General features: G+C 40.2%; 1 protein-coding gene across 4 annotated transcripts in view; it reads right to left on the bottom strand.

The window, feature by feature from the left end:
- Window positions 1-15,969, bottom strand: part of RBMS1 (RNA binding motif single stranded interacting protein 1) — a 217,982-nt gene that overhangs the window by 85,243 nt on the left and 116,770 nt on the right. For all 4 annotated transcript variants that reach the window (XM_068969345.1, XM_068969346.1, XM_068969347.1 and 1 more), the window contains exon 2: window positions 9,597-9,772. In XM_068969345.1, coding sequence (XP_068825446.1) covers window positions 9,597-9,772 — 176 coding nt within the window. The remainder of the gene's footprint in view (window positions 1-9,596; window positions 9,773-15,969) is intronic.

Genomic DNA, 15,969 nt, shown 5'->3' with positions numbered 1-15,969 from the left:
CGCCATTTTCTAAAGCACTGTTGTTTAGATTTTCTAGATGGGGGTCTGTAAAAGAATGCTCTTTTCCTATGCACTATGCCCCTCAGGCATCAAGCGAATGACGAGCTACATACCTTATCTGTGCTGTGTAATCTTGGGCAGCTGCACACTAGCTAACTGGGAGCGGAGTTCTGTATAACTGGCTGCATTAAAAGGGATTACTGTGTTAGATGTCAGGAAAGATGAGTTCCTCCTCTGTCCTCTCGCCTTTGGCTTGAGCTTTTGATTCTACTAACCAGACAACTGGACTTAAGGGAAGCTGATTTTTCTAACAAAATCCTGTTAAATCTATCCTGACTGAATTTCTGTCTTTCTGGATCCTTAGGAAATGAGTCTTTCTATAGTCTGTGGTAAACAGAGGGCTGTGGGCACTGATGAGGGGAGGGTGAAGACGATGAACTGGCATTCAGAGGGTATCTGGGGAAGTAGAAAGCACAGTGGTTCTGAGTATGGGCTCTGGAGTCAGACTGTCCAGGCTCACATCCCTGCTCCGCCATCATCAGCTGAATTATCCTGTGCAGTAAGAGAAGGAAATCTCTCTCACCTCCATTTTTAAAATAGGAATGACACTCAGACAGAGAAAGACAAATATCAGATGATCACTTATAAGTGGAATCTAAAGAAAAAAAAATGATATAAAAGAATGTATTTACTAAACAGAAACAGACTCACAGACATAGAAAACAAGCTTATGGTTACCAAAGGGGAAAGTGAGGGGGAGGGATAAATTGGGAATTTAGAATTAGTAAGTACATCCTAACATACATAAAATGGATAAGCAAGGTCTTACTGCATTGAACAGGGAACTATATTCAGTATCTTGTAATAACCTATAATGGAAAAGAATCTGAAAAAATACTATACATATTTAAATTTAAAATAATTTAAATATTCAAGTTTTATCAATTAAAAATTAATTTTAATCCATTAAAATTAATTTGTTAAAAATTAGTTGAAAAAATAGGGATAACAGTACTGCCCATAATGTTGTTCTTAGGATTAAATAATAAAACAACTGGCGTACTTACTGGAACAAAGGACATATCTGAAAAGGTTAGCTGTTGCCATTATTGAGGTGTTTACATATTATACCGAAATTGTTCACATATATTTATTATAAAATGCTGATGGGGAAAGATGAGGGAGAGGCTGTAAATTTCTTATATTCATGGTAAACCAATAAGAAAATTCTAAGTCAAACTAAGCATAACTGCCAAATAAAGACTTAATGCTTTTATTCTTGATGACACTACGGTCACCTTTATTTAATAATTAAACACGCCCAAGCTGCTGCCAGAGAAGATGCCACAGAAATGCAAGGTTCATACAGAGGAACAGGAAATGGACAAACATACAGTAAACTCCATCTGCTCTTACAGAGAAGGAGAGGGTGCTTTGGTAAAAATTCATATGGCACAGCCTTTATCTTCAGGGCTGGTTTGCCAATTAACTTCTGCTCAGGCTAACACTGAAACTGATCTGCTATCAGCATGTGCAGTATCTGGGTAATACAGGAGAGAAGGCTCTTAATTATGCCCAGGAACAATAAAAAGAAATCCTTAAGAAAAAGGCCAAAGACAATAAGGAGGGTTGGCTAGAGCTCTACATATCCATGTCAACCAGCAGATATCACATAGAGGATAAATTAGAAAACAGACATAATTGAGATTTTTCTGCCAACGTATCAAATGCATGTATACATCAGGTATGGGGCAATACCTAATGCTTGAGGTTTCAACTGCTTGTGATGACACTGAATGTCGCTGACCTGTACTAATTTTCAGTTTTGCTGCGGTATGTATTTGAATCATGGGCACTCCTAGACAGAGGGAAGTGAATCATGTTGCCAGTGAAGAAGTACAGCCCATGACCCAGAGTCCATATTTCAAGAGGGCTTTGCTCTAATTGTGGAGCAGCAATTCTCAAGAAGGGATTCAATATTGTGTTCATTTCTGAAAATTGCCCATTCCCTTTAAAAAAGCCAACTGACATTTCTAATGATAAAAGGGAAGCAAAAGGAGAGCTGTAGGAAAGAGATGGTTCTCTAATGGAAAGCAGGTATTTGTGGGGGATTTTTTTTTTTTTTGGATGCTGAAATTATGTCTGTGAAATTCTGGGATTTCCAAAAGTCTTCAGATTATATCTTAGCGTATCAAAGATCTATTGTACATAAAGTATTTCCTAAAGTGCCAGAATTCTTTCATACCATGAAGCAATTAACATGAACAAGAAAAAAATTCTATATGCTTATCCAAGAGATGAATAGGAGATTTAGTTAAATACACACTGTTCCTCCTAAACTCTGAAATCGGCTGTGACTTCCATTTTTAGAAGAAAAGATCACAAGATGATATGTATCCTGCTCAGTGTCTAAAGCATCATGTTTTTCTCTTTGACTACACATACCCTTCTAGTCACGGCTATGGTTTTTCCTGTGGTCAAGTATGCATGTGAGAGTTGGACTGTGAAGAAGGCTGAGAGCCAAAGAATTGACGCTTTTGAACTGTGGTGTTGGAGAAGACTCTTGAGAGTCCCTTGGACTGCAAGGAGATCCAACCAGTCCATTCTGAAGGAGATCAGCCCTGGGTGTTCTTTGGAAGGACTTATGCTAAAGCTGAAACTCCAGTACTTTGGCCACCTCATGAGAAGAGCTGACTCATTGGAAAAAGACTCTGATGCTGGGAGGAATTGGGGGCAGGAGGAGAAGGGGACGACAGAGGATGAGATGGCTGGATGGCATCACCAACTCGATGGACATGAGTCTGAGTGAACTCCGGGAGTTGGTGATGGACAGGGAGGCCTGGCGTGCTGCAGTTCATGGGGTCGCAAAGAGTCGGACACGACTGAGCGACTGAACTGAACTAAACCCTTACTAGAATATGGTCCATGAAGAAAGAGTTAAATTACAATTAGTGACTCAATATTTTTATGCAATAGATTGGCATGCTTTTTTAAGAGGGTGACATAAAGTCTGAAAAACACATCTTAGATCACATTTTTCAGAAAATGTTCAATTTTCTTGGTTTAAGTCCTCACTGAGTTATTATGTGTCATCCTCTTATGCTAGGATTAATAAAAGAAACCAAGTCCCAGAAAGTATTGCTGTTAGTATTTTGTTTTGAGAATCTTCTAGATTGATGAAGAAAGAATCATTGAGAGGATAAAAATCACCTGCGTAAAGAACAAAAACAATTGGAACTTAAAAGAAACCCTGTTATTTATTATATATATAAAACCTGTATATGGGCAAGGAGCTACACAATAGCAACAGAAAGAAAAATGGCATGTATTTTATATGATTAACTGTGGCAAACTTATCTTGACTTTTGGGGAGAATTTTTTTTAAGTATGCCAGTCAATAACACTTTTTTTTAAGGCACACACTTAATGAGACAAGAACTACTTTTTTTTTTTTTTTAATTACTCTATGTTCCTGTTAACTTTTCTGTTTCTGGCTGTCTTTCAAAGGAAAAGACATAAAAAATTGCTAGACATAGTTTCAGTATCTTTGTAAAATACAATTTAAAAAAAACCTAAAAATTCAAATGGCTTTGGAATACAATACAACGTCAGTATTGAAATAAATTTCAATTATCCAAGATGCAGTCAATGCCCAAGAAAAAAAAATGATCTATGGGTCTTTACTGTTGAGGCATGTGAATTAAATACACTGTCACCACCACCAATACCACCGCCACTGCCACTAAGTAGCTGACACCACTTCAACTTGCCTGGAAACATCACTTGAAGGGTAAATTATGCTTCAAAGAGAGAGAGCAGTGTCTCACTTAACCCTGCTTCCAAAGCTCTGGGTTTGTAAGATTCATAAGCCTGACTTGAGAATGATACTGAATGTAGGCAATGCAATCTTTTGGCCCATATCTTTGATGTCTGTACAGTTACCTGAATACTCCAGCATAAATGCATGTGAGGTGTATGTGTTTCTTCTCTAAAGTAACTGCACTAATAGCTCAGGGTATGTTCAGGCTTCTTGGACTGAGTCATTTCGGGATGCCTGCATGGCCTTGGATCATCGGGCTTTAAATTTTCTCATCGATTTGAAAGTGAGTGAGAATCAGATCACTTTTCGGTGATTTTTCCTACTTCATCAGAGGATGTTCGTTTTGTTTCAATTTAAGGTCTTCCCATTTCACAGAGTAAATTCCAATGGACTTCATATACACCTGGGATTTCCTAATAGTGGGTCTGGTAGACCTATTGTTACTTTCAGAGTTTAACTTCATATTAGGGTTAAAACTGGTATCATTTAAGCATAAAAAAACTAAACTTGTCTCACTAGAAAACCTTCACTTCCAAACTTACCCTAAAAATAGCCTAATGATTTTGAAATAAAAGGGATGCTCATTTTATTCTTGGATAGAGAAAAAAGAAAGTTTAGCTGATAGACTGTTGAAGAAATTTTGGTTACAGAGATAGATGGAAATGTATAAAGAGTTATTCCTTATAATTTCAAGGTCTCCATTTACCTAATCGTTTTTCAGTCAGAACTTAAAATATTCTTTTAACATCAGTGTTCAACAACAACAAAACACTAGTGGTGTCAGGAGAGTATTTAGTTTCGTGGGGGCTGTTGGTAGGCTGCATGAATGAATAAAAGTATGGCCACATCTGGGGAACACAGGGAAGGCTGGAGTTTAGGGTGTGAGAGAGAACCAGTGAGTGTGTATGCCCTTCATGTCTTCTCTCTCAGTTAAGTGCAACTCACACTTTCATTTTACTCAGAGCTAAACCCTTACAGTCATTTTAAATCCTGCTTCAGACCCTGGGTTTCTATCTCTAGGGTGCCCCTCCCCTCCATCTTTCATTACAGCCCCAAATGAGGGTCATGTTAACTTGACTTATGAGAGCCCCCTTCTCCAAGCGAAGCTGTTGACTTTTGGCATAATTACCATTTTGAGAAAGAGAGAAAAAGGAAACACAGAATTGTGTTTCTCTTTCACTCCAAGAGCCAGCTTCTCCTCTGTGACTAAAGAATAAACTCCAAAAGTTTTAGCTTATTATTCAGTGCTAACAATATGCTACCAGCCTGCTTCTCTTTGCTCTACACCCACTCTCCCAACTCCGGACACCAGACGCCCTGGCTAACAAACAACTGCTAAATGACAGTTATGCACCAGGAAGTGCTCTTTGTGCTTTCTGAAACATCCAAGCATGCTCACATCTCCTGGGTCCTCTCAGAGGCCTGGAGGACACTATTATTTCCATCCTGCATGAAATCTTCCTTCTTTCTGGTTTAGCATCATCTCCTCCCTGGAAACAACCCCAATTCCCTGGCATTGAGGTTAATGAAACTGTCTTCTGACTCCTCCCACAACACTGCACAGATTATAACATTTACTTTATTCTGTCTCAAATTAGGGCTGGCTGTTTATGTCTGCCTCTGTTGATCGGTCCTGCTTTTTCTGCTTTGCCTTTTTAAGAGTTGCATTGTATTCAAAAGAATAAGGAAAACTTGCAGAGAACAGAAAACAAAGGGCTAGGAAATGAAAATATACTGGGTATTACAACCAGGGAATCATATTTAAAAAATATTTCCTTTTAATTAGTACTAGGCTATAATAAGCTAAATTTAATTTCACATTTATATAAAAATCATGCTTTATTTCATTGTGAAATGAATTAGATATCTATTGAATGAAAGCGGGGGGTGGGGGGAGGGGGGACAACTGGTTGACCAAGGACTGGTTTGGGAATGAGAGCAAGGTTATAGAAGGTAGGAAGAGTAGAAACATCTCATTTTGTTTTAATATCAATGCACTGTTTTTCCTTTGGCTCAATTGGTAAAGAATCTGCCTGCAGTGCAGGAGACCTGGGTTCGATCCCTGGGTAGGGAAAATTCCCTGGAGAAGGAAATGGCAACCCGCTCCAGTGGCCTGGGAAATCCCATAGACAAAGAAGCCCGGTGGGCTATAGCCCATGGGGTCACAAGAGTCAGACACCACTCAGCAACTAAACCACTACCACCATGAAGCTGTTGATACACCAAGTTATGTAGACCCTTCCATGTGATGTCAATACCACAATAATGTCTAGCCTCAGCCAGCAGAGACCCACATATCCGCCCCTACTGCAAACCAGGAAGAACTATGTACCAAACCTTGCACCAAATATTGTTTTTAAATTTTCAGAAAAAAAATAGTTTGGACACAATAAAGGACTTTACATCATTATGACAAGGACTAAATCATGGATGAGTGGCAACGAGAATGAACCTAGTGTTTACTTTCCCCCTCCTCCAGCTCCCCCAAAAAGCTCCAGGGACAGAAGGCTGGTGGTTTTTGTCAATGCAGCCTATGGGCATTTTGTCAAGTGCCCTGGCTTTCTCAGCCTTCAGGATCAGAATCTGGTATTTCCTTCTTACTTTAAGATGTAGAACTATATGTTATTAAAATGTAATCCAGCAGTTGGGACTATGAGGAGCAAGGGCTCAGTCATGGGGAGACAAATATTTGTTCGATTACAAATGAGTTTCGATGGTCCTAGAATGTGGACCAGTTCCTTTGTTTATATTACTCGATTTAGTTCTAATCACCACCTCCTGATATAAGCATCATCTGACCCATTATACAGGCTACTGACAGAATGAGGTACTTGCTTAGCACTGTGGTAGGTAACTGGGGTACCAAAAATTTGCTACCTTGACTACCATGATTTTATACTGTAGGTAAGAAAGTCATGAAGACGAGATGCTGTCAGCTAGGGCTGCCGAGCTGCCTGCATCAAATGCTCTTAGAAAGTGGACCTACTCTTACTCCGAGTCACCTGACCACCATCGCCAGTGTCAATCCCTGCTGGTCCTTGAGGCCAGTCTCCTTCAAGTAACCTAAACTGGTGGCCCCCCAGCACGAGCCCCCTTCCTCTTAGCCATGCAGACCTTCTCTTTACGTTGTCCTGAGTCCCTCTGTAACTTGGAAAGAGGCTGCTTTTCCACCGTCATTTTTGTGTTGACATCTGCTTTTTCACCGTCATTTTTTCTAACATTATAGCATCTGTATATTCTACTCCAAACACAGCATTTTAAAAATACTTTTGGTTTCTCTTGCCAGTTTTCACAACCCTCATGTCATTCTTGCCTTTAGGTTTCATGCATTATTTGTACATTATTGAGTCCCTATTACAAATGCTCTTAGGCATCTTTTTCCATTTATCTGTTAGATAACCCTCTAAAACATACAAGTCCTCTAGAGAGTCAAATTATTTGTTTCTACTGTTGCCCCTCCTATAATTCAGCTCATCAGGTCAATTTGTAAATTACAGTGCTAAATTTTTATTTCTAATATATTTTATCTTTTTTCAAGCTATGAGTTTACACCTATCTTTTCTGAGAAGCTCCTGAAACTTTTCTAAAAACTCTCTAATTACATCCACTGGGTTTTTTAAGCTCTAGGATGAGTCACTTTCCCATAAGAGTTCTTGTCACTCCCATGTCGCCAACTAGCTATTCTTTATTGGAAACAATCAACTCCAGAACAGGAATGCCCTTTTTTGCTCTCTCTCTACATTCTGAGACACAAAATTGTCAACAAGACAAATCTGGTACTTATTAGATGCTCTGTGTTAAATGGAATGAAGCTCTCAACAGATACTGACATAAGAGTTCTCTATTACTGTGTGTTTTGCCTCTGTATAATACATAAAGAAAACTATCACTGGAGCTAACTATCAAACTTGGGGTTTTGCAAATGATAGGAGAAAGTAAGTGGCAAACTGTTATTGTTGCTATCGATAACAGCAAAGAGACTGATGTTTACACATGCTGAGAAAACCCACATTCGTCAAAGAGGATGAATTATCTAGGACAGATGATCAAATGCTCTTCTGCTGCATTGGGACATGATTTAACTCAGCTAAAAAAAAAAAAAAAAAACTTCCAGTTTAATTTTTTGAATACAGATTTACTGTACATAAAAAAATGGTATTATTCTATTATGGTTGTTCAATTCTATCTTCTTTGTGTTAAAACTCACCTTACGTGCTTCCAAACTAGCTGAAGGAAAAATTTGTCTTCAGAAATCTTTCTCCCTTCTCTTAGACCTCACACATGTGAGGCTTATCTTCATTCTACTATTCCCTATGAAGTTGTATTTTTAGCTCCTTAGACTTTATGGTGCTCTATCTACCTGTAATTATGCTGCAAAAACATAGGAAGATGCTGGTAAAGGCCAGCAGCAGACAAGATAGCAAAAGGCCTATTTGTGGTCTTGAACAGCTGCAAAAGGGCAGGGCGCGCCTGGCAGAGTTCCTCTGACTCTGGTCAGCAGGACAAACCCCAGGAGCCGGACTTGCTTTCAAAGTCATCCTGAGCACAGGGACATTATTTCACTGCCCTGGAAGCAAAGGCTGCAGTCCAAGTCCAAAGGGGCTGATGAGAAGGGCAACATGGGAAAGGCCCAGGGAGGGTGCTGAGGGCGACGGTCGTCAAAAGGCTCTCTGGATCCTGACAAGTCATCTCTCACCGTTCCCACACTCCTCTCTAGAAACAAAACAGAGCAAAACCACCACCACTCCTGATGGAAAGCCAGATGTTACTTTTAGTTCCGGTTTAGAAACGCTGCCCAAGTAAGCTTTAAGATTCTTTTTTTTTCTTAAAGCAAGAAGTAATAAATTTATATTTTACCCAGGATAATGGAAATAAGATGCTATTAATCAGATATTTAGAAATGGAAATACTTTTCAGGGAACAGGAAACATTCTTTAGTGGATATCCTTTTCCACAGTTACATAAAATTCCATTTGTGAAGGACCATGATTGTCTTTGGGTAAATAAAAGATGCTGCTACATATGCAGGATTTTATAGCTTAAAGTGATTAGCGGTTTTTAGTCTTTGCTTCTGGCTCTTTGGTTTAAATTAGTGCTTTCTTAGTGAGTTAATGCAATTGCAGCCAAGTAGCATATTTCTATTCTATTCCTCGACAACATTAGCATAGAATGTACATTTCCTTTGGAACAAAGTAATACACATGTGTACATCTCTTCCCAGGACACAACAAAGGCGGCAGCAAGAAGAGGAATAGGAACTTGAGGAATAAGAGTGTCCAGAGCCGAGGGTGAGCAACGTGAACCACAAAACTACAGGTGTGAGTGAAGACAGATCACCGCTGCCCCACTGGAATTAAGTTTATACACATTTAGAGTTAGGTTAGATGGTAACTACCTTTCTGACAAACAGTAACAACTGAAGTTTCTCTTAAGGATGAGACCTATTGGCCCCCAGACGTGCTTCCACAAAAACAAAAGCACTCCTCAAAAGGAACCAGCCGTGTTTCTAAATAATTCACATTCTCCTTCTCATGTGCCAACAAAGGCAAATTCTACTGAGAAAATGTTCCAATTTATTTTGTTATATAGGTACCCTGTTGATGTTAATGCTGACTGAGAAAGTGTCCAAGGACTCAAAACTTAAGAAACTCTGTCAACTATGACCATAATGAGGATTCACAGATTTGTACTAAACCTCTCTTAAAACACAATTTATACCACTCTGTAATATGATCAAGGAGGTATTTAGGAGCTAAAAACAAGAACCTCTACTTACGGCTGACACAGCTTCACCAGGTCCTGGTCTGTGGTGTTGGGAGGCAGTCCCCGGATATAGAGGTTCGTTTTGCTCAGCTGATCCCATCCTGAGTTGCTACTGCTACTACTGTTGTTATTACTGCTGGTGGTGCTGGGGCTGGGAGGGGCCATAGGATGGGCTGGGACCAGAGACTGCTGGAAAACAAAGACCACAGCGTTAGAATGCTCCATGGAACTTGTGTTCAGCCCCATTCAGAGGTTGCAAGATCTGCAAATCAAGATATATATATATACAGATTATCTTCAGCTACTTTACTACATACATTTTAATTTGCATCTTAAAAAAGATCTGTTCATTTTGCAAAAGATTTCTCTCCTTCAACATGAAATTAATAATAGGACAACTCATTCTCTACATGCCCTTGAAATAAGACTAAAATTTTGTAAGATTTTCTTCACATACTTTAAGGAATACATTCAAGACTCAAAGTGAACTTGCATAAAGTTATGCAATAATATTTTAATACACAGTCATTCAGAAATCACTGGACTTTTGAAAAGGTTTTCAAACGCTGAAAAACACTTGATTGAAAGTTGCTGACAATTTTATTGAGATGATTCTTAGCGATCAAAAAAGAAAAAAAGATTACTCTTCAAGTGTCAGAAAGTTAAAGAGTTCAGTCAAGGTGCTCAAATAACGAAGACTTTACCTCGTGCTAAGACAGGCCCACGGCTTCTTTGAGACATCTGGATAAGATTCACAGGTCAGCTGCCTTTCGCTCTGGCTAACCTTGTGAAATTTAACCCCTGTGAGAATGGTGCAGAAACTGGACACATTCCCAGGCCTGGCAGCAACCAACGTAACTTCTGTAAAGCCTGCAAGCCAGGGCTCAGTGTGGTTTTAGCCACCTAGGAAGACTGTCTGAAAATGTACTCACACCAGATAACTGTTAACCAATTGAAAGAAACCACAGTTCTCTGTCCCTGTGCCACACACATGACCTCTGAAGAAGTGAAATGGTTCAGTGTGAGATGCGAGTGAGCACACCCTGAAGTGTTCTCACAGCAAATGTTCTGCAATTTCACACCAGGACAGGAATTTTTTCACTTCACATCTTCTAAATAATAAATAAGACTAACCAACATGGTCCTAATAAAGGACATCACTGACACTGAACAACAGTTTGAAGATGTAAAATTAGTCACTAGACATGGATCCAAAATGTCAAACCTTAGGACTTTTACTACCACAAACAAGAAAATAAAGCATATCTAAGACACAATTCAATTCCTCTCTCTATCAAAAGGCAGACCTCTGGCAATACATACAACCCTGCTCACCTTGTTGGCCATCTCAACGCCCCAGGATAGACTGTCCCACTTTGCACTGCCTTGGCCATCCTAACGCCACAATATCCTGGGGGCATGGGGCTCCTTGTGGATCTAGACAGGAAACGTATACTATGCAGATTTTTCTTCTCACTCCCCAGGGTCCTTGCTAAAATCACAGCCCGGACACCACTTTATCTCAAAGGATTGTTTTTCAAAAAGGAGTGTTGCCAGAAGAGTTAACAATAGTCAATGTATTAATGAAGGCTGAACTTGAACCAGGAACATCAGCAATGCTTAACCCCAATGAAACCTGCCTGAGCTCATATCCTATCAAATCTATTTGATTTATGCCCTTAATAAGCAGGTGAACTCAAACCCTTTCCTGTCATCCCTTGTGTTTCTCTAAGAGGTAAAAATTGTTTGCCAGGTATAAACTAAGCCTTGTCCCTTGCACTGTCACTGCTGGCACTGCAGACCCCCATCCGGCCCACAGAGAGGTCTGTGTTCCTTCTCCAAGGTCATTCAATATAACTGCTGGCTGATACCTGCAATCAGCCAGGTGCCCCTTCTTTCTTTCTTCAGTGAAGAGCAGAGGGACTGGGACGTAACCCACACATCTGCCTCCCTGTCCCTAGCTTTCGATTTACACTGACAGCTGTAGATGATTAGGCAAGACTCAAATTTTTCTTAAATCACTTCTGATTAACGTCCAAGAACCTGGTCCTTGCCACAAACACACTGTTTTTCCCAGTAAGACTTGGTGTGTTCAGTGTGGCAGTCGGGGAAGGCAATGTGCTCACCTGGGTAAGCCTTGCAGGGGTCTGACAGAGGCTGTGGATTTCGGGTCAACGCCCACCTCTCAGGGGGATGCCATGCAAAGCCAGTGAACCGTTAGGTGTTTGAAAGACTGCATTCCAAGCTGGCCTTGGCTCTTGCCTCTGCTTTTCTCTGGGGTGGAAAGTGGAGTGCCAGGCATGGACTTTCTATCGTTAAAAGAAACACCTGGGGGCATGATTTATCAGGAGATTTTTTTGGACAAGAAGTAGGCTTTTATTCACGTATTTGGCAGAAGCAGAACTGTGATTTACATAGCTGATCTAATATATCTTTGACAGGCCTCCCTATTTATGACAGTAATATTTTCCTACTCTGGGAAGTAGGTGGGGAGCAAATACCCTCTGTCCCTCCCCACTTACTCTTCAACTTACTCTCTGGGGGAAAGAAATCTCCTAGTATTCCTATCCCAGGTGGGAGAAGGGGGTTCCTGAATGCATCTCAAGGAGGATGACTGGTCTCTGGTGAATCCTGGTGACCAAGTTTAAATTCAAATGTATCCTAATAGCAACCGTCACAAATGGCTGATGACTAAAGAGAAGAAGCATTAAATTAGTCCAGGTTGTCAATTTTCTAAAACTTTAGACCAAAGACTGAGTTTTTAGAACTCATCGAAATTAAAAAGTTAAAGACTGGACACATGTTCAAAGAAGAAAATTCAAACACAATAAAGGAGTTTATTCCAAAATATTCAGAATTGGTTAATGATAACTGTAAGAGCAGGGTAATAATTACTATCAAATATTGCATGTTTCATAGGTAACAGACACTGTGCTGTGTGCTGTGTATGTATTATCTTACTTAACCCAAATGAGACAGATGCATTCTTGTTTTCGCATTTTGAAGATCAGGAAACTGAGTCTCAGGAGACATTAAGTAATGTGTCATAGGTCACACTTTTAGTAGATGGCAGGACTGGAATTTGAACTCAGGTCTGCTGGACAAAAAAGTCAAAGCCCTTAATCTGTGTCTTAAGTGGCATCCGAAACACTGTCCATATCCTACATGTGCTATTCGTATTACTTCATTTTTCTGTGCTCATCCTTCCTACAAGTTAAATGACTAAATTCCAGTTTCTCTGAAATATGATACTTAATACCATAGGTGGCTGCACTTTAAAAAAAATGTCAAAAGTGCCTTTAAGTTAATTTAATGATCACAGAAGTCAGCTTGTGTTTTGGTTTTTGTTTTTTTTAAGGAAATCTTTTAAAAGGTCAGTTTTAAAGATTCTACCTTATAGATCTTTTCACTAAAGATTTCACTAAAGATTCATAAAAGAATTCTGCGAACAACTTTGGAAAATTACAGCATGTTACAGATGAACAACAGAGTCATCATTTTAGGAAGTCTCCACTCAACAAAAGAATGAAACCCTCACTCCCAGACTGAAATACAAACCCTGACAAGTCTTTACCTTAGTTAGGACCCTGCTGATCAATTCAAGCAATTAACATTTTACAGTCACATGCCTCAACAGCATGAACAGCAAACTTACGGGGAGGAAAAAAGCTTGTAAGTGGATGATACTTTACCAAACTCCATTTTCATTACTGGCTGTCCTTTTACATTTTGCCTCTCAAGGTCCCTAAGCTGCCCCCAAATTTGAAAAGACACTCCCCTCCCCCTCCGCCAACCTTTCACCCACTGGATGAAGCGTGTAGACAATTTTCACAAATTCAACCTATTTATTTAAGGAACTGGATGGTTGAATGACCACCACTAAGTGACAGCTCATTCTACAAAAGCTGAGAAGTCTATCCCAGTCTTCTCTGGCCTAATCTCACTGCTTCAGTTCAGGCAAACAATATACCTAGCAAACTGTCATCCAAGGGGAAAAACAAGCTAATTCAGTTTTCACAATAACATTCATTAATAACTGGGCTAAATTCTCATGCAGAGGTGATGGTGAATAATTGGGTGGCTGTTAGCAGAGCTTCTCTGCATTCCCTGTAGGAGTGGGTGTGGCATCAGCAGGAAGAGTGCTTCTCAGCACTCAGGGAGGACTTCCTCTGTGGACCACAATCAGGGAGGACTTCCTGTGTGGACAGCTCTGATGCCTCCATCGAAGCAGGAAGGCCCACTCACCTCCTAAACTAAAAGACGCCTGGCACACAACAACTATACATACGGTAAATCTATTTCACTCCCATCACATCACCCCTATTCCAACGCACACTAAGAAGCCTCTTCTGTATAAATGCGTCTAAAAGTATTTTTTTCAAGGGATTAGCTGTGTGTGAACTAAAAATATATCGGTAATCATGTACATTGTTGCAGATTTCTATTCAGCAAAGACAATTAAAGACTGGTCACTATAAATTCTATTGTCTTATTTCCTTCCTATTTCTAATAGGCTAAAGAATAGTGCTCTGACCAATTTTACAGTTGAAGTGGTTCTTTCCCCGCCCCTACCTCCCCATTTAGTAACTTCCCTAAGAATATATTTTGAAGGGAAAGGAAATCTAGAACCTCCCTTTTAATTACCCTCAAGTCTTCTTTAAGGTTGTCATCCTTATAGTTTAAGATTATAGTCCATAATCCCTGTCTCCACCCTGCCACCCCTACACACACACACACACACACACACACACACACACACACGGACAGATAGACACCCACTATCAAACAGCAGGGAGGTCTACCACTTCAACTATTTCTTTATCCAATAATCACCACAGTCACTCCTGAGAGCAGACTGGAGTCACAGACATTATCATTTCTCCAGGAAACAGTATAATATTAAGCCTGGCATGCATGGAGTACTATACAAAGGCACTGTCTACCAGACTAGTTCCACACACTGGTTCTTCTCTCTAAACTTTCAATATGTAAAGGGAATTTAATAATTGAATGGGCCAATTTTCACCACCGTCAGGGCATTTTTGTTGGTTTGTTTTCTTTTAGACATCTGAGTGGCTCCAAAAGGGCTAGGAATAATGGCTGAGAAAGAAAGTTTCTGGCACAGGCAGCTGGGAAAGTACACAGCTGAGAAGTGGGAGGTGAGTTAGTGAAAGATGAGAAGCTGGTCAGGAAGCAGATGTTCTTCCGGGTGGGCCTGGAGGCGAAAGGACGGCACCAGCAGTAACTAAGAACAATGGTGCCCCTTCACACATGCAAGGTCTTACTCACCATCCACCACGTGGGAAGGAGGACAAATGGGCAGATATCAGTTGATCCCACTGGATGCCAGGATATCAAAGCTTAAGATCACAAAGCTAATTAGCTAATGAACTGGCTCTCATACTGTCACTGTCCCTTGTTTGGAAATAAGCTTTGCAGCCTCAAACTATGAAACTGAGCAATAGATCATTCAGTATTTTTTGCTGGATTGTGTTTGTTGAAGCAAAGAGGTTCACGTTGTTACGTGAGCTAAAAGTAAAAATTTCTAAGACTTCATAATTAATATTCTCTAAGATACCTATCAAATCTGATCCTTAAGTGTAAAGTTGCAATCTCTACCCATAAATCTCTTAAGTCCTAAATATCTTTACCTAAGCATCGTTTTCTTAAGCTTTGGGTTAAAAAAAAAAAAAAATTTAAGATGTGCACTGAAATTTTAAAATGTGCTATTCTGATGATCGCTGTGGACAACGGAGGGAGTAAATGTGTGTGTGGCAGCCAGGGCAGGTGGGAAATCCCTCAATCTCCCTCTCAGTTTCGTTGTAAACCTAAACCTGCTTTTAAAAAACGGTCTTTAAAAAGCACAAACCTCAACATTAAGATATCAAACTGAAGGCATTAAATATAAGTTATTCACCAGAAAACTGTGAGGGGCCTACAGCAATGGGCTCAAAACTTCCTTACCAGAAAGCACATTCATTAGGAAGGAAAAGCTTTTAACAGTGGGCTCCTGGCCTTATCTGCCCTTAGCTGCATCACATTTAACAGTGTGGCATGGTATGGTTTCTAAAAATAGTTATAGTTCAACCAAGGCAAGATCAGGGATGAAAGGGCCTGGGGCAGAAAGGCTGAAGAAGGCTTCACCAAGGGGGCAGATGGCTAAGTGAGCTGCATAGTAATCGCAAGTCATTAAAACCAGAGGAAGGGCAGTGCTGAAAGGGATGGGTGTGCGTGGAGAGAAGTGCCAACAAAGATACAGAAAGGATGGAGCATTTTTCATGAAAGCCGGGGAAAAGCCCAACCTTGGTTGGCTCAAGGGTATACGCCAGAACAGGGTGATGACACTCCTGCGGACGAGAAGGGACAGCGGGATGACATCAGAAAGG

This window comes from Capricornis sumatraensis, chromosome 3 (assembly GCF_032405125.1).
Source record: "Capricornis sumatraensis isolate serow.1 chromosome 3, serow.2, whole genome shotgun sequence".
NCBI lineage: Eukaryota > Metazoa > Chordata > Mammalia > Artiodactyla > Bovidae > Capricornis > Capricornis sumatraensis.
Note: the sequence above shows the minus strand (reverse complement) of the source record. Positions and strands in the feature narration are given on the sequence as shown.